Consider the following 18339-nt stretch of genomic DNA (forward strand, 5'->3'; position numbering starts at 1 on the left):
TACAAGTTCCCTCAGAATCCAGCCCTGCTTACTTCTCCAATCCTTTAGTCTCCAGCTGTCAGAACTTAGTCTATATCCCATCCCCACCAAACAGAACCTCTCCTGCTCCTCCAAAATGTCAAGCCTTCAATTCCTTAGCCTTCCTTGTTTGCCTCTCTCCTCCAGGATTTGACCCATTCTGGTAGCTCTGTCTAACCTGCCCGTCCCGATCCTGTCACCCTGTAATTAATTCCCTCTAACCCCACAGCTAGATGACATGTCCCTGATCTCTGCTCCTTCTATACCCCATATTAAAATTATTTACTGCGGGGGATCCCTGGGTGGCTCAGCGGTTTAGCGCCTGCCTTTGGCCCAGGGCGCGATCCTGGAGTCCTGGGATCGAGTCCCGAGTCGGGCTCCCGGCATGAGCCTGCTTCTCCCTCCTCCTATGTCTCTGCCTCTCTCTCTCTCTCTCTCTCTCTCTCTCTCTCTATGTCTATCATAAATAAATAAATAAATAAATCTTTTAAAAAAAGAGAGCGAGAGAACTATTGTCTAAAAAAAAAAAAAAATATTTACCGAACCCCCCCCCTCCACAACAAGACCTATACAAGAAATATTTACTGGGGCGCCTGGGTGGCTCAGTCAGTTGAGCAACCACCTTTTGATTTTGGCTCAGGTCATGATCTCAGGGTCATGAGACTGAGCCTTGGGTCATGTTCCACGTTTAGTGGGAGTCTGCTTGAGATTCTCTCTCCCTGTCCCTCTGCCTTTCCTGCTGCTCATACTCTCTAAATTAATTAATTAATTATTTTTAAAAGTTTTTTTTTTTTTTTAAAGAAATACTTATCCAGTTGAACTGTTCTGTTTTTGGGTTTTTTGTTTTTGTTTGTTTGTTTGTTTGTTTGTTTTTTAAGAGACTGAATGCACCAGCCAGGCATCTTGAGCAGCAACCAGATGGAAGGGGGTGGGGAGAAGGTATCACCCTGGTTTTCTGGTCCTTCAATCCAGTGTCTGTCACACCTGCCTCTGAAAATATAGGTACTTGCCAGGCTGGACTGGACCCACTGGGCATAGAGAGGTCCCCTCAGCCTTAGGTGAGGCAAGTCTCTTGAGTACTAATTCCCTGAATATCTTTTGAGTATGGCCCCCTGCAACCAGGTCTCACCAGCTTAGCCTGGTGGTACTCCATCCTTACTTCGTGCCAGGCTCCAGGGGAGCAGGGCAGACAAGGTCTGAGTCTCCCCAACCCACTAGCTGATCCCATAGCCTGTCATTTGGGGTAAACCAGGTTTCCAACCCTGGCCTGTCAGTGGTAACATGTGGGTGTACCTGCAAGAGAGGCCAGGAGATCATACAATGCCCTGAGCCAGGGCAAGTGGTAGCTAAAGCTGCTGGAGAGCTGCTCGGTTTCCAGTCTACCTCTGAAGCACAGTTCTTTCCAGGTCTTCACAGCCCCCAGAGGTGGGAGAATCCAGTGTAGATGGATCCATGCCAGCCCTCCCTCACCCCCAACCCTACTCCAAGGAGATAGGCCTGGGTGGGGCCTGAGCCCCGGGGGTCAGGGTATCTGAAGGTGCCCAGGAGTATGGTGTTCATCCTGCTAGTTGATTAGCTATGTAACCCCTTTCCCTCTCTGAGCCTGGGATTTCTCCTCTACAAATGAGGGAGAGAGACTAGACTGGTGTTTCGTGATCTTGAATCAGGATTATCTGAGCGGCAGCAAGAGAAAGGAACTTGAAAACACACAAGTCCCTGGGCACCATCCCAAAGCTCCTAAAGGAATCTGAACCCACGTGGAGAAGAGGCCTCCTCCAGCCCTGGACCCCAACCTCACCCCAGCTGGGGAGTCTCTGGAGTCCCTCCAAATCTTCCCCAGCACCCCTCCACTGAGAAACTCTTTGGGATACAACCTTTAAGCCTTCTTGAGCCAGGGCTAGAGTAAGCTGCCCCATCTCTCTCTCTCCAAAAACTTCTGGAGCCTGAAGCACTAGTAAGTGAGCAGTTTATTATCCATCAAGTTGTCCCCAGCCTCCCAGCACCGTGGCCTGTACACAACTAGACACAGCCTTCACTCCAGTTTCAGTCTGTCCTTGCACCTGGCCTCGGGCCCCACTCCCATCCTAGTCCTCCAAGGCAGCACCAGGCCCAAGGGCCACACCTCAGCTAGGGGAAGGGGAGAGGAGGCAAAAGCTGGAGAAAGGAGCCAGGTTGGCCCCAAGCTTCTGGAACCACCACCCTGGGATGAAGGGAAAGTGGGCAAGGCTGGGGGAAGCTGGGGTTGCCAGGCGATGCTTCAGGCAGGAGGCTCTTCTCCAGGAGGTGCAGGGAAGCCACTCAGGTCTCGGCCAATGATCTCACTCACTGTAAAGGAGGGGCAGTTGAACAATTGGGCTAGGGACTGGTTCCCTCCTTTTCCAGAGACCCCCAATCCATTCCAGGCAGGCCTCAGTCTAGGATGCCTCTAGGGTCCTCCTCCACTGGCTTCTCTTCCACTGGGCCTCAGTTCCCCCAATGTGTCTTGATATCTGGTCCCAATCAAATCTCGCTCAGTTCCATCCATGTGGGTTCCCAGGCCCCCATCCCAGCCCTTTCCTGCTGGCTTGGCCTACAAGGTTAGGGCAGTTGCTGTCAGCAGGGCTGCAGGTATGTGTAGTCAGGAGTAAGAAGGAGACACAAAATAACAAGGCTCCTCAACACCAATCCTGACCACAATCACTATGTGCAGGGGAGAGCTGAGGAAGGGAAAGCATGCTTGACTGGGACCTCTGCAACCCCCTGCCCCTCTCTGAAATTCAGTGCCTAAATCCACAAATTGAGGGAGCTATGCTAAATGAGCTGGAAAGTGCTTCTAGCCCTGAGATTTTGTGATCTGGGGCAGAGGGCAGAGGCAGAAGGGCTGGGGCAGGTTTTCCATGCACCCTTTGAAACTGAGTTTAACTGGATTCAGGTGGCCACATGCACCGAGCACTTGCCTCCTGAGACCCTCCGACTGGCCCTGAGGGACCGAGGATGCCCCATCTCTGGGAAGCCAAACTCCAGCCCTCAGCAAACATGCAGAGCAATCTCTTGCACACATTCACACTCGAAGCCCCCAGTCGCACACCCACCTTCCTCCAGCGTGATACCCTGGATAGGGACATTGTCTCGGAAGCCGCTGCCGTAGCCACCCCTGGATTTCTCCTGCTCCGGAGCCCCCTCCCCAGGGCCATAGCTTGGCCCTACCTCATTGTATCCCTCAGCAGGTGGGGGGTGAACACCACTCTGGGGAGGGAATGGGCCTTCAAGCGGTGGGGATGAAGGCAGTGGAGGCCGAAAGGGGGCTGGAGGAGGGAATGGCAGCCCCAAGGGAAATGGGGAGCCCCGTCCTCCATAGGGGTCACTAGGGAAGGGCCGGGGAAGGAAGGAAACGGGAGGTGGGCGGGCACAACCTGTGGCACCCCCGGTCTCAGGGAACATCCGCAAGCCAGGTCTGTAGGACGGTGGGGGCCCCGTCTGGGGGTACAGAGGGGGTGTGCCATAGCTGAAGCCTTCTGACAGGTAAGGAGTTTCATAAGCAGGGTCTTCATGGGGATAGGAGGGGTAAGGGGGCCTGGGTGGTGAGAAGTCCATGTCAGTGCCAAAGGGGGGGCCAGGTGCTGAAGGGAAGCTGCGGAGAGATGAGTCCGGTAAAGGCTCCTCCTTGAAGATCACTAGGCAAAAGGTAAATCAGGAGAATACGCTGGTGAGAGGGCCAACAGTCTCCCCACTACAAAACCTCCAACCATGTCTCCGTCCCCAGGCTTCAGTCCTCCCGTGGCCCCTCATGATGGGGCACTGCATGTCTCTCGCCCCTGCCTCAGCTTCCCACACCCCCACCTCCCAAACCCCCACCATGGGCCATCCTAGAGCGTACCAGGCAGGAACTTGAAACTCTGGGTAGGACTGCGCTTCCTCCGCCCGTTGGAGACATAAAAGTAGACCTGGACCGGCCGGGATACCCGCTTGTTGCTGTACTCGGGGACAGTCAGGGTCAGCGTCACCTGGGAAAGAGCACAGGATGAGCCAGGGAGCCCTCAGGGATCCAGGCTCAACCCAGCCCTTCCAAGGACCCAAACTCCATCTCCTCACTTTTTTTCATTTGTGTAACATCAAATTCATTCCCTAGAGATGAGCCTGCTTCTACAGTAGCCAGGCCACCTCCTCCAGCAAAGGTAGCTTCTGGACTCCATTCCCATGGGTAAGAGACATAGTGGGGAGTTTCCTGACTTCTCCCACTACCCACCCAGGATTGGTGCCCTAGTGACATTGGTACCTCATTGCTCTGCAACCGGTTCACCGTGGCCTCCTCCTCCCATTGCAGCTTTCCATCTGTGCAGGAGGAACACAGAGCTCCAGCCCAGCTCCCAGCCCCTTCCCTCTGCCCCCCTGCCATTTCTCCTCCTGCTAGAGCAGAGGCCAGACTCAAAAGTCCCCTACGGGGCCTGGCTCACAGAGGAGCCCACTGCTTGTTTATTCAATTGGATGGAAGAGGTAGCAAACAGAAACCAAGAGACATGGCAAGGCCAGCCCAGGAACCAGAGAGAGTTCATGATGGAGACAACTCTTGAACCCTCCCATCCAGCTCCAAACATCCCCTCCCATGATAGTACTGGGAGGAAGTTCAAGGGTAGGAAAGGGTCCTAGCTTGAAGGAAGGCAATGAGATAAGACCCCATTCTCAAGATCCAGGACCTCTGAACCTGCTTCGATGTAGTCTCAGGGTGCTATATTGAGTGTAGGGGCTGGGGCTCCTGATGGGCAAAGTTAGGGGAGATTGGTGGTTTTACCTGGACCCCTCGGTCTTCCCTTCTCCAGCCCTGCAGCTGACCTGAGGCGCTTCACAGGCTTTGTAATCATGGCTGTGCCACCAGGGCCATAACTCAGGAGGGTTTCAGGAGTGGTGAGGGTATAAGTCCCCTCTTCCCTTCTCTTTACAGCCCATCCACATGGGAGTAAATTATGTCAAAGCTGACTCCCCTTTAATAAAACGAATGTGGACTTCTTACATCTGTTCATCATCTTGAGTATTTTTATTTATTTATTTATTTTTTTTAAGTAATCTCTACACCCAGTGTGGGGCTGGAACTCACAACTCCGAGACTAAGAGTCACATGCTCTACTGACTGAGCCAGCCAGGCGCCCCTCTCTTGAGCATTTGAGATTGCTGCTATACCCATCTCCCTATGGGAATCAGGACAATGGGAAGGGCAATCTATCTGTTCTCTGTTACAGGTAAGGCTCAGCTTGTTAGTTTAGTGACAGTGCCAGAGATCTTTCACCCCGTGGGTACTCACCAGGGCCCCTCTCAATGAACACCACCTTGGAGTCTGGCAGGAAGTTGGAGCCAGTGAGCACTAGTTCCTCTCCTCCTCTCACAGAACAGGCACTGGGGCTGTATGCCTCTACCTGGGGCAGCTCCTGGGCTGAGCGCTGGGCTGCAGAGTAGTGCAGGAAAGAAGCTGGCTGGGCTGTGTACCAGAGGACAGCCTCCTCTGCAAACCCCTCCGCCCTTGGAGTAACTGCCACAGGACCCTGGAGGAATCCTCCCCAGTAGCAGACACACAAGGAAATCAACAGTGTCCCTGGGGTCACACAGACCAGGTAAGGAGCCTGGACAGAGAGAGATGAACAAGGTCACCTAAGGCCAGAGTTACCCAAACAAGTACACAGAGCCACCCAGGGACAGATGGAGGACAAGGCCACTCTAGTCCAGCCCAGAGACAGAGTGTGCAGCGGAGACAAATTAGAACACTGCCTCCACCTCCTCCATAACAGAAATAAGTGCTGAGGGCTCCATGGGACAGACAGGACACAGAACACGATGCAGAAGATGTAGGAAGCCAGACAGACCGGCAGAGAAGGAGTGGCAAGAGACATAGAGCTGGCACAGGGCCTCTTTGCTCACAGCATTCAATGGGCACTGATGCTGTCTGCACCGAGACGACCTTCCCGCTGCCTTGGGGCACGTGCACCCGGAAGACAAGCCGCACACGTGTGTTCTTGCGCCCAATGTCTGTCTCCCCCTTCCGCAGCTCAATGTCTGAATTCCGGAGCTTTAGGATTCCAGCACAGTCAATGCTGAAGGCAGAGAGTGGAAGGCAAGCCCCCTAGCTGAAGCCAGAAGAGTGATGCCTCCACAAGAGGGAAGCCCCCACCCTTCATCCAAAGCCCTGAATGACTTCCTCTGGGAGCCTGAGGGGAGTGATTTTTCTAATCACAGGTGGTCTGTCCAAGGTGCTCCCTAGCCCCCAAAGTCCTCTTCTAGATGGTGAGAAGCCTGCAACCTCCTCCTAGAGGTGAGGTCTAGCTCTTCTGGGAAGAGGAAGAGTGGTCCTAGCTTAGACCTCATGGAGAGGGTTGGCGCGAAAGCCTGAAAACTGAGGGGAAATGAATTGGGGACCTACTTGGCTGCCATGTTGTTCTCAGGAAGCAAGGTCATCTCCAACACTTTGGTACCACTGACTACAGCTTCATAGCTAGCCGTGGCCACCATCTTGCCCGTGATACGGTGCACCTGATAGAAGGCATGAGGCCGCAGGTTCCTTTCATCTGCAGTGCCAATGAACATCTGGAGGGTCAGTGGCTTCTCACTGTAGCCTAGGAGCTGGCAGAGGGAAGAGAGAGGCCACCCAGTTGAAATCCCCCACTGTCTCATCCTCCAGCCATCCCTGGGTTTTCAGTCTACCAGGGGATGAGGATGGTGAAAGATAAAGGATATCCTGAAAAGGATTGGGGGTAGGGGGTGGAGATTGGGCACCAGCTGTGGAGAAAACGTGGCCTGGAGTTCACAGTGTTATTCTTGGAATAAGGCCCAAACTGGGCTGGGCAAAGGGGAAAAATCTTCCAAGAGAGACTGGCCCAACTCAACAGACAACCTAACTCCCAGTGAACTTTGGCCTCAGCCTAACCCAGCCCCCACATCTGGCACGCCACCATTTTCCAGAGTAGACAGAAGGCTGGTGTCCCATGGGAAGAGTGGTGGGGGTGGGGTGGAGGGACAGAGGAGTAGAAAGTATATCCGGGTCCTTGAAATGCACCCTTCCTGCCATAACTCCAGCCCCTCCCCCAGGCCGCCTGCAGGGTCATTGCTGAGGAGTGTGGGAAAGGGCACTGCCATGGGTCAGCCCAGCTGGAGCCCATCTGCAGGGATCTGGGACTGGAGAAGAGAAAGGCTATGGGGCCTGCCCCCTGCCCCTTACCTTGACTACAGGGTGACCACCAGGGGCAGCTTTGACAGCTCCTCGGCTGCCCTCAGTCTCATAGTGGGCCCGGTGGTGGGCTCTAGGCTGCACCTCAATCCTCAGCTCCAGCTGCTCATACTGGCTGGGCAGAGGCCAGTCCAGCGGGGGTAAGGCAGAGGTCCTGGATAGGAGAAGAGCACTGAGCATCTGCAGCCCCAGACTCCAGTCAGAGAAGCACTGCGCCCAGCTCCCTGCGATGTGAGGGAGGAGGGGGTGTGGGTGTGGGAGAGAGGAAATCACAGCAGAAATAAAACAGTCCAAAAACCCAGAAGCAACGGGAGAGAAGACACAGCCCTCTCAGGGTCCCTTGAGATGAGGGCATGGAAGATGGCAGCAGGCCTGAGAATCCCTTTTTTCCAGCTCTGAGCACAAGGTTTGGGGTGACAAGGGTTCATTCATCCGGATACAGAAGTGAACCTAGACCTGATCCTAATCCTAATCCCCAGACCTGGATAGGAAGAGTCAAGTAAAGAAATACCACTTCAAACTAGAAAAGTCCTCAGAGGTTCATCCCTTTGTTTTTTAAATAAAGAAACTGAGGCCCAAGGAGTTAGAATCCAGCAGGCCAAGCAAGCCAGTGACTGACAGAAGCCAAGATTGTTTCCAGCACCTTTTCTACTAGTTGGGCCTGGATAGGTTAGTTCCAGAAATTTGGGGGTTACAGATGGGCAATTTTCCTGCATTGAGCTCGAAGACATCCTCCAGGTGGTGGCTGGCAATGTCTGGAGACACTTTGGGTAGTCACAGCTAGAGGAAGGGTGTCACTAGTGTCTAGTAGTCAGAGGCCAGGGATGCTGCTAAGTCATCTGTGACCACCACAGCCCCATCCAATCATTATCCTGTTCAAAATATCATCAATAGTGCTGGGGGTGTGAAACCCTGCCCTACAAGAACCCAGGGGAACAGGCATTCAGGTTTTCCTCCCCAGGAAATTTTCCTGGATGGAGCCAGCTCCATCTGACATCCCAAGATTTAGGATTATTGAAGCTGGCAGGGTTCTTTGAGAGTGAAAGGAGTGCAAGAACTGCAAGAACTGCTTATTTTCATCTGAATCCTTCCTTTGACTTGCCAGCTATTTTATTCAAATTAGCAGCTATCCTTTTAATCAATAAATCTGGGCCCTAGAAATTAAAGTGAGAGAAGGGAGACTTCCTGCCACCCGGCATAAGGCTGAAATCCAGCCAAGTTCAAGCCCAGCCAGTGCCAACACAGAGCTGGGGGGGGTGGGGGGGGGGACACTGGAGGCACTCCTTCTTCACCTAAGTGATCCTTCTGGGTGGTGGGAGGTTTTACCTCATTGGTCCACAGGGAGTGATTGTCCTTTTGCAAATTATGTCTGGAGGGGGTGGGGTTTTGATTTTGTTTTGTATTGTCTTTTAATTCTCCCCAAAACCGGAAAAATGGCAGCAGTCAAGCTGGTCTCAGATTCTCTTTCGAAATACCAAGGGCACAGAACCAGGACCTTTCTTGAAACCCATCCCTTGACTTTCCTGCTCCCTCAGTGGGATGGCTGGAGACACGGGTGGTGCCAGGCACAATCCTCACCTGAAGATGGGGCTGTGTCCCCCAATCCGGGCCTTGGACCAAGCCAGTGGGGAAGGCACTGCCAGGTAGTCCATGCCGGCCACCTCCTTCCGAGGACCCCCGGAAGGAGCCGCAGCCTCCTCAGCTCCTGACTGCAGCTTCCCATTGCACGGGGCAGGCTCCTCAGACCGAGGCAGGGCCACTGCCTGCTCGCTGGAAGTCCGCCGGGTCTTCTGCGGGATGCTCTCCGCAGGTGGGGCTCCCACGTAGTCAAAAGGACCGGGGGAGCCAGGGTCCCGAGCCAGAGGCAGTGGGGGTGGTGGAGGTGGCTCGGGCCCCTCCTCCCCCAGGCTGCCGCGGCGGGACAGAGCTGGGGAGGCTGAAGACGGGGTTCCGGAGCTGGAATAGCGGCGCTTGCCACATGGAGAGGCGGGCCGTGGGGAAGCCGGGGTGGGCCCAGGAGCGCTGAGGAGTAGCCAGCTATCCTCTGGCCCCCGGCCTCCGGGGCTCGGACCGTACAGGTTCCAGGGGTCGTCGGGGGTCCATGGCCTGGGGGAGGCCCGAGGCGAGGGCAAGGGGGAGCCCAGGCCAAAGCGGGAGGCCGCCTCATTCAGCTCAGACTCCACCTCGTCGCAGGCTGCATACAGGGCGGCCTCGTCTGAAGCGTCGGAGAAGAAGCTCCACGAGGACAGGCTGCTGCTGCCAGGGCTGGGGCTGAAGAAGGGGCCCCCGCCCTGGCTCCCTGTCTCTCGGTAGCCCCCAAAGCCTTCCGGCGGGGGGTAATCCCTGGGGGAGCCGTCTCCCCAGGCATCCGGGTTGTCCTCCAGCGTGGCCGGCGGGTCAGGCGTGGGAGAGATGGAGGTGATGCGGATGCTGGGGCATTCAAGAACACGGCCTCCCCCAGCCCCCCCGGAGGCCCCTCCCGGCCCCCCCAGCCTCACTGACCGGGCCGGCTGGCTCTCCCAAGTGCCAGGTGAGGGGGCCGGGCGGGGTGGTGGCGAATGCATGCCAGGCCGAGGGGGTGGAGGCCGGGGAATGCCAATAGGGGCAGCGCCATAGGGAGGGGGCTCCCCCAGGGCCAGGCGGCAGCATGGCGGGGCGTCCTCTGAGTCCAGCTCTGTCAAAATGGGAAGGGAGGGGGACAGAGAGAGGGATGCCACGGGACATGGGGACAAAGAGAAGCAGGTGAGACGTCTGGGTCCCTGGAGTGACCTGCCCTCCAAGTCCTCTATGCCACCCCCTCCTCAGCACAGGTTCCTAGGTGCCTTTCAGAGCCACGAAGACAAAAACAAAGTTGGACTCGAGGAGTACAGGGATCCAGACGTCCCAGGCCTTGAGCCCCTGGCCCTGGGACCCGGGGTACCAGACGGGGCGGGTCTTAAGGTGAGGGAGCCGGCCGGCCGGAGAGGGGCTGGAGCTGGGCCTGGAGGCGTGTTTAGGGAGGCGCTGGGCTGGGCTGGGGGCGACTCACACATGAACCCAATTAGCAGCGGTTCCCAAACCCCCAAACGGTGCTGGCAGGAGCCCCAGTTGCCATCGCAACGGTGGCCAAGGGGGGGGCGCCGGGGCTGTGGCGACGAGGGGAGGCGGCTCCTCCCTGGCTCCCCCCATCTGGCGGCAGGGGTGCGGCGGAGGGGATGCGGCGTGCCGGGCCGGCCCCGGGAGGGGGCGCGGGCAGCGCGGATTCCGTGAGAGCCGCGGCCGCCGCCCCCGGCTCCGTCCCCGCCAGCTGCCTCTCCCTGCGGCCGGCGGGGGGGGGGGGGGGGGGGAGGGGCGCCGTGGCGGGGCCCGGGAGCTCCCCCAGCCCGCGGCGTCGGGTCCGCCGGCCCCGGGCCCGATCCGCCGGCCGCAGGCTCGGGGCCCCCCTGCCCCTGACGGCGCCCGGGGCTCTCGCGGCCGCTCTTGCCCCCGCGCCCCATCCCAGTGACAGACGGCCCAGCCGAGAGGCGGCGCGCAGCCAACGGCACCCCCGCCCCCACCCCAGTCACGACCTAAAAAGGAGAAAGTGGTGCCCGGCCCCCAGCCCCACCGCCTCAGACCCCGGAGCCCCGCGACTCCCCTCCACCTCCCAGGCCCTCATCCTCCACCCCAGGCTCGCCGCCCTAAAATCCCCAGACTCGGGGTCCCCGGGCCCTTCCTTCGCTGACCCCAAGGCCCCCTTCCCAGCCCCGCACTAACCTTCCCCCGACCCCCCCGCGCCCAGCGGGGGGGTCTCCTTTTCCTCCCCGAACACCAGCTTAAATTCCAGCTCCTCATCCTCGCAGCTCGCTGCCCCCATGGAGCCGGCCAGAGCCCCCAGGTCCCGGCCTGGGTGGGAGGGGGGAGCTCAGGAGGCTGCCGTATCTTCACCCGTGGCTCCCTCCCTCCCCTTCTCTGAGACGCCCCCTCCTCCGCCGCTGCCTCCTCCCTCCGGACGCCCCCTCGTTATTATAGAAACTTTTCCAAACTTTTTTCCCCAAACTTCTTCAAAGCGCCCCCCCCAGCCTGTCCCTGATTGGCTGCCCGGGATGCTCCAGCCCCTCCTCCAGGGATGAGATGAGAAAACCACGCGCCCCTCGTCCTCCCCCACCCTCCCTCCCTCTGTCCTCGCTCCGGTCCCTCCCCTTAGAAAAAAGAGAGAGAGAACAAAACTGAATTGGAGAACGGTCCCTCAAGCGTGGTGCGACCGTACTGCAGCTTATTGGCCCGCACTCGTGACAATCACATCCCGCAGGGTGCGCTCCACCACGCACACCCCCAGCTTGGTCTAAGTTCGGGGGCTCCGGGTCCGAGCGCCTTAAAGCGGCCCCTTCCTGGGCTCATCGTGCAGAGAAGCCCCGGGATACCCTTTCTTAAGTTCTAAAGAGTTGTGCAACCGGCCACTCTCCAGGAAGGACACCTCTCCTCCCCTTTCGCTCCACGCCTGGAGGCCCAGCGGGCTCTGGGGTTCAGAGTGGCTGCGGGCTGCTCGGAAAAGGAAAAGGTCATCCCTCGCCTGAGGCCGCCCTGCGTCGGCTCTCTGGAAGCCCTGCCGAGTCAGCCCTTCCAGCCACCGTCTCTCCCCGACCCTCAAAGGTGAAGACCTTTTAGGCGTCTTGGGGCGCTGTGCAAAGTCCATAGCCCCTTACTGGGCGGTGATCCAGGCCGGGCTTTACCGCTGCCCCGGTCCCAGCCACCCAGAGGGGCCATTAATTAGCCGCCAAGGGAAGTCGGCTCCCTCCTCCCTAGAACTGTAGTCTGGAATGAATCTTCGATCCGAGCATCCCGCTCCGACTAGCCTGGGGAGTCCCAGCCAGGTTTTCTAAGAGCCCGGAGCCCGGCGACCGTGCGGGCCTCAGGGTTGGACACCTGTCACCTGGGCGAGGGGAGGAAGGAAGACTTGGACTGGAGTTTCCTGGAAGGGCAGGCCTGGTGGGGCCCCGCTGAGAGAGAGAGAGAGAGAGAGAGAGAGAGAGAGAGAGAGAGCTAGAGCGGAGGTCCTCGACTCGGAAGCCGCACCGGGGGTGGGAGGTACCATGTCGCCCCCCACCCCCGGCACCAACCCCGGAGGTCTACTTCACACCTCTCTAACCGGCTGCAGCGGCCTTTACCCTAAATCCCTCCAGCTCAGGGCTGCGCCCCCAGCGGCGCTCCAGACCCGCAACTCAAGGGTTAAGTCCAGGCCCTCGGGTCAGACGTTTACAAACACTCGGGAGCCGGGCGGGGACCGCGCCCGTTACTCTAATGAGAAACAGGCTCTGCCGGGCCGAGAGGAAGAGGGGAAGAGGGGAAGAGGGGAAGAGGGGAGGGCTGGCCCAGCGAGCCGGAGCTCCGCAGCGGCCGAGGCGGCTCCCCTCCCTTCCCTCCCGTCCTCCCGCTGGCCCGCCCTGGGGACCCCCCCCGCCCCCGGGGACCCCTGTGACGTGCGGAGCTGCTCCGGCTGGGAGCCCGGGACCGCGACGCTGGAGGGGGCGGGGACTGGAGGCCAGGCCGGCGGGGAGAGAAGAATGTTCCGAGGCCGAGCGGGGAGGCGGCCTGGTTTGATTTTCCTTTCTCCACCCCCACTTCGGTTGGTCTCCTCAGGTTACATTTCCCTTCCAGTTTCATCTCGGAAATAAAGGAAGGAGACCCACGAGGAGGAGAGCAAGGAACACCCTGATTCCCGCGACCAGCCTCCACCCAAGAGGAGGGTGCCGAGGGAGGAGGGCAGCGGAGGCTGGAGGGGCACGCGTAGAGACCCTAATCCAGCCCCTGCTTCCCCGCACGCCGCCCAGCGCCCCCCCTCCGCTGCACAAGCAGACGTGCACATTCTTTTCAAATGTCATATTTCCTTTGATCCTGGGCAGCGTTTCTCCATGTGTCTGGCTCAGCTCCTGCCCAGCCAGCCACCTCCCCCTCTCACCCGCCTTTGTATATTTTCCTGGAGAACCCTCCCCTCCTAGCATCTGGAAGGCCCCGAGGGCTGGCGTCGGCACACACAGCCCTGGCGACTCGGGCCTCGCCTCCCAGTGACTCAATTTCCCCTCTGCGGGTTTTGGGCGGGGGTAAGGAGGGGAACAGAGGGGAGAGTTGTTGAGCGCAAAAGTGGTACGAACGAGCCTGAGGACCGCGCAGAGTGCCAAGCTCCTCTCCGGGGCGGTGGAGGGGGGCATCCCCTGGAGTCTGAAAACCCTCCGATCTGTCTGGGCTGCGGCAAAGGGATGGAATTTATGACTTCTGCAACGTCCTGCCTGTGGAAAAGCGGGTATTTGTAGGTTTAGGTTGCCCTACGCTTCTGCTTCCTGGCGACCGCAAAGACCCAGCCACCCTCCCCTCCGGCTGTCCCAGGTTTCTCGCCCGCCGAGCCTTTGTCCTCGCTCCGCTGCCCCCTAGCGGGCAAACCTGAGCACAGCCCTGCCATCTCACCTTGTGCTGGTGCAGCGCTTTGCCTTCCGCTCTCGGCACTTGGAGGGCTGATTCCGCGGCCTTGGTGACGGACGATATTATTTTTTTAAATACACAGATACATTCTCCTTGTAAACTATTCAAGCCATGCAAAACTATATAGCAAACCGTGATAGACCACTATTTTGTAGACGTTTATCAGCATATACGCACACACACCTACTCTTTTCGGGAACATGAGACCGTAGCTACAAGCATTTTCCTCCACTTGGTTTTGTTTTTTGTTTTTTTGTTTTGTTTTGTTTTGTTTTGTTTTCTCCTTTACAAATGGCTTGGCGATCTTTTCCTGTCAGTACGTGTGCATCTGAAAATGGTGATAAAAGTGCCCATCTCTTTAAGGAAGGTTAGTGACAGCTAAGTCTGCGCGTCCTTTACCAGTGCAAATTCCTCCATGCCACATCTTACACAGAATCAGTCTTAGACTGGGATCCCCCCAAAAAGCTGAGCCTGAGGCCAGAATGACATGTAGGCAGTTTTTTGTGGAAAGCAATCACAAGAGACAAGGCAGGTAGGGAATGGGAAGAGGGAAACTGGGAAGGCAGGCCCAAGGATGTGGTACTCAGCTGATCACTATCTGAGCAACTGGAGCATTGTCCCACTGGGAGCCACATAGAATGTGATTCAAGAGCCATAGAAGGGCTCCTGGGTGTCTGGGATGGAGCCCCAGAATGAGACTCCATCCCATTCTGCCTGCCTCTCCCTCTGCTGCCCTCCCCCTGCTTTGTGCACTCTCTTTGTGTCAAATGAATACAATTTTTAATATATATATTTTAAGATTTTATTTATGCGAGACAGAGAGCTATGAAGAGCATGAGCTTGGGGAGGGGGGAGAGGGAGACTCCCCACTGAGCAGGGAGCCCAACATGGGCTCTATACTAGGACCCTGAGATCATGACCTGAGAAGAACACAGAGCCCAACCTACTGAGCCACCCCGGTGCCCCAATAAAAATCTTAAAAAAAAGAAAAAAGGCATAGAGAGGAGGGGTGCCTGGGTGGCTCAGTCAGTTAAGCCTCTGCCTTCAGCTCAGGTCAGGATCCTAGGGTGCTGGGATGGAGCTCCACACTCCCTGCTCAGCAGGGAGTCTGCTTCTCTCTCTCCCTCTGCCTTCCCCCTGCTCCTCTCTCTTGCTCACTCTCTCTCTCAAATAAATATAGTTTTTAAGATTTTATTTATTTGGCAGAGAGAGAGAAAGCATGAGCAGGGGAAGGAGCAGAGGGAAGAGAGAGAAACAGACTCCCCACTTAACAGGGAACCTGTCACAAGGGCTTGATCCCAGGACCTTCAGATCATGACCTGAGCCCAAGACAGATGCTTAACCAATTTAGCCACCCAGATGCCCCAATAAATAAATTAATTTAATTTAAAAATATTTATGAAAGAGACATAGGAATATTTATACACTCACTCTTACCCCCCCCCCCCAATGGTCAAAAGTTGCCCCTTGAGTGTTAATTCCCTCACTGTTCCAGGTTTACACACATGTCAGAAATGGTAGATGCCCCACAAGACTACAGCAAAAGAGTCCACAGGCAAAGGCAAAAGATAGGAACTGTAGTTGGAAGCAGATACTGTCAGGTGACACCTGCAAAGAGTTGGTTGCCACAGTAACAGCTAGAGGAAAAAGATGATTGGAGAGTATATGAGTCAGCTAAGATATATCCTGTACAAGATCATTCAGTCAAACAAAAATATGTATCAAAGCACCTCTATGTTCGGAGGCAGTTCTAGGCATTAGGTACCTAATTTATAAACAAAGCCCCTAAGAATTGCCAATTGTCAAGCTGGAATTATATTTCTTTGCCCCCATAACTGTAAAGAAGTATCAGTTTTATTCATCCAGTATCTATCTACTTCCTTTCTATTCCCTTCATTGCCATCCCAGCCTACACATTGGTTTTTTTCTGACTTAGACTCTCTTTTTTTTTTTTTTTTTTTAATTTTTTTTTTTTTAATTTTTATTTATTTATGATAGTCACAGAGAGAGAGAGAGAGGCAGAGACATAGGCAGAGGGAGAAGCAGGCTCCATGCACCGGGAGCCTGATGTGGGATTCGATCCCGGGTCTCCAGGATCGCGCCCTGGGCCAAAGACAAGCGCCAAACCGCTGCGCCACCCAGGGATCCCCTGACTTAGACTCTCAATAACAGCATCTAACATCAATGGTATACCTTACGTATTTGACAACTGAAGTATATCATTTTTAAAGCCCATCTCTGGGACGCCCGGGTGGCAGTGTTTGAGCATCTTCCTTTGGTTCAGGGTGTGATCCTGCAGTCCTGGGATTGAGTCCCGCAGCAGGCTACCTGCCTGGAGCCTGCTCCTCCCTCTGCTTACATCTCTGCCTTTCTCTGTGTCTCTCATAAATAAATTAATTAATTAAAAATAATAATAAAAAATAAAAAATAAAGCCCATCTTTTCTGTAACAAATATTATTTTTAGTATTAATTACGATATGAAGAATAATCATGGCCAGAAAAGAAATATAGAGGGACGCCACTCAGTGGTTGAGTGTCTGCCTTTGGCTCAGTGCATGATCCCGGGGTTCTGGGATGGAGTCCCATATAGGGCTCCCTGCATGGAGCCTGCTTCTTCCTCTGCCTATGTCTTTGCCTCTCTCTCTGTGTGTCTCTGATAAATAAATAAATAAATAAATAAATAAATAAATAAATAAATCTTAAAGAAAAGAAATATAGAGTACAAATTTTCTTTTATTGACCTAATATGCTCATAGTAATGCCAGTGCTATATGCCGGTAATGTGTGCATATTTCATACTGTATATATATTACAGTACAAAAAAGGAAAAAAGCAATGGGTTAATAATCGTAATTATATACATATATTTTTATTTTATTTTAAATAAAAAGGAAAATTTATATATTGACCTGTCATAGGAATGAATTATAACATTACAATTTCTGTTCCAGGTTTTAATTTTGCAAATTTGTCAATGACTTTGTAAAAACTGATCTTCCCATATAGACAATAGAGCCAGATTTGTTCATCCGTCTCACTCAGTGGTCGATCAAAGAAAACTTTTTAACAACTTTAAATGTTTTGAGTTTTACCATAAAATTCACCCTTTGAAAGTGTACAACTCAATGGATTTCAGTATATTCACAAGGTTATGCAACCCTCACCATATACATCTAATTCCAGGACATTTTCATCACCCAAAAAAGGGTGATTAGTAGTCCTTCTCCATTCTTCCATTCCCCTAACTGCCAGAAACCTCTAACCAATATTTCCATAGATTTGCCTATTCTTGACATTTTGTATAAAGGGAATCACATAATATATCAACTTTCATGCCTGTCTTCTTTCACTTAGCGTAATGTTTCAAGGTTCATCCATGCCATAGGTATCAGTACACCAATCCATGCCATAGGTATCAGTACATTCTTTCTTATGCTTAAATATCAATTTTTAACATTTTTGAGATTTTTCCTTACACAAAGCAACAGATAAATAGTTAGAAAAAAATGTTACGTTGATTATTGTTAAACCCTTTTTATTTGTATATAACTTTTCACATGCTTACAACTTCTCTCTCAATTAGATGATACATACCTGGAAGGAGCTACTAACTTTTGGGGTGATTTATTACAGAGCATGTGTTCAAGCTTGAGGTCAAGGAGCTAGGTGATGATGAGATTGGGCCCTTGTACCTGAGCTTGATGCCATGATGGGATGAGACTTGAAGATTTTAAGGGCAGGGGGCGAATATGGGAGGAATGTGAATTGCTATGACTAACAGGCCAACTATGACAGACTCTATTTTGTATTTATCCCATTCAACATACCCTCCTTACAGTGTAACTGCTAGTCTTTCCACCCAGAGATGAGAGGTCTATGTTCTCCCCCTTGATTCTGACCAGGGGCTAGTAACTGCCTTAACCAATGACATACAATAACTTTCAAGATTAGGTCATAGAAAGGATATAGGTTCTGTCTGGAGCTTGATGGCTTGCTCATTCTCTCTCTCTTTCTCTCTCTCTCTCTCTCTCTCTCTCTCTCTCTCAATGTTTGCCATGTTGCAAGGACAACAGAGTCACATGGAGAAGTCACATGTATGTGGTACAGCCAATTGCCCTAGCTAAAATCTCAGTCTCAATATCGACTGCTACACGTGTGATGATTCTAGCTACCAGCCTTCAAGTCCCCCACCAGACACTGTGGAGCAGATAGATAGGAACCTTTATCAAACATCTATTATGCGCCACACACCATGCTAAGCTCTGGGATACAGAGATTAATAGAAGATAGTTGTTGACCAATTGAAGAGTTGGTAAGAGACGGTATTTAAATAACTAGGTGCATCAATTAGAATTAGGCTTGGCTACGTATACATACAGACTTGACCTATTAGTGGCTTAAATGAGATAGAAGTTTATTTTTCTCTCATATAAAAGCTCAACAGGTAGGCACTCAAGGGCTTTTTTCTTTTTTTTTTTTCTTCACTCAAGGGCTTATTATGGCAGTTCCGTAACTATCTGGCTTCCAAGCTCCTTCTATCTTGCTCTTCCACCATCCCTAGCATTCCACTTCATGGAAGACCCATAAAGGATTCAGCTCAAGGTCCAGCCATCATGACCATATCTAAACCAAGAAGAAAAAAGAAGAGCAGAAGAATACACACCCTCTCTGTCCCCACACCATTTATACTCTCAAT

At 54.0% G+C, this 18339-nt stretch overlaps 1 protein-coding gene across 1 annotated transcript; it reads right to left on the bottom strand.

Annotated features, from left to right (window-relative positions):
- Positions 1 to 1967: 1967 nt before the first annotated feature.
- On the bottom strand, positions 1968 to 11340 carry NFATC4 (nuclear factor of activated T cells 4). The gene is made up of 10 exons (XM_041759816.1): positions 10943 to 11340; positions 8786 to 9881; positions 7199 to 7361; positions 6404 to 6603; positions 5905 to 6077; positions 5294 to 5434; positions 4274 to 4329; positions 3875 to 4001; positions 3090 to 3671; positions 1968 to 2343 (listed from the first exon to the last, which is right to left on the bottom strand). Exons 1-10 carry the CDS (start codon positions 11040 to 11042, stop codon positions 2276 to 2278), a joined length of 2706 nt encoding a protein of 901 aa, XP_041615750.1. The 5' UTR covers positions 11043 to 11340; the 3' UTR covers positions 1968 to 2275.
- Positions 11341 to 18339: the final 6999 nt, after the last annotated feature.

Source organism: Vulpes lagopus, chromosome 6, assembly GCF_018345385.1.
Source record: "Vulpes lagopus strain Blue_001 chromosome 6, ASM1834538v1, whole genome shotgun sequence".
Lineage (NCBI taxonomy): Eukaryota > Metazoa > Chordata > Mammalia > Carnivora > Canidae > Vulpes > Vulpes lagopus.

Excerpts from the sequence above, each read along its gene's own strand:
- NFATC4 (XM_041759816.1), bottom strand. The coding sequence starts at position 11,042 with ATGGGGGCAGCGAGCTGCGAGGATGAGGAGCTGGAATTTAAGCTGGTG. Across the intron at positions 7,362-8,785 it reads GGACACAGCCCCATCTTCAG|GACCTCTGCCTTACCCCCGC; the intron begins GTGAGGATTGTG and ends TCTCCTATCCAG. Across the intron at positions 3,672-3,874 it reads GAGTTTCAAGTTCCTGCCTG|TGATCTTCAAGGAGGAGCCT; the intron begins GTACGCTCTAGG and ends CCTTTTGCCTAG.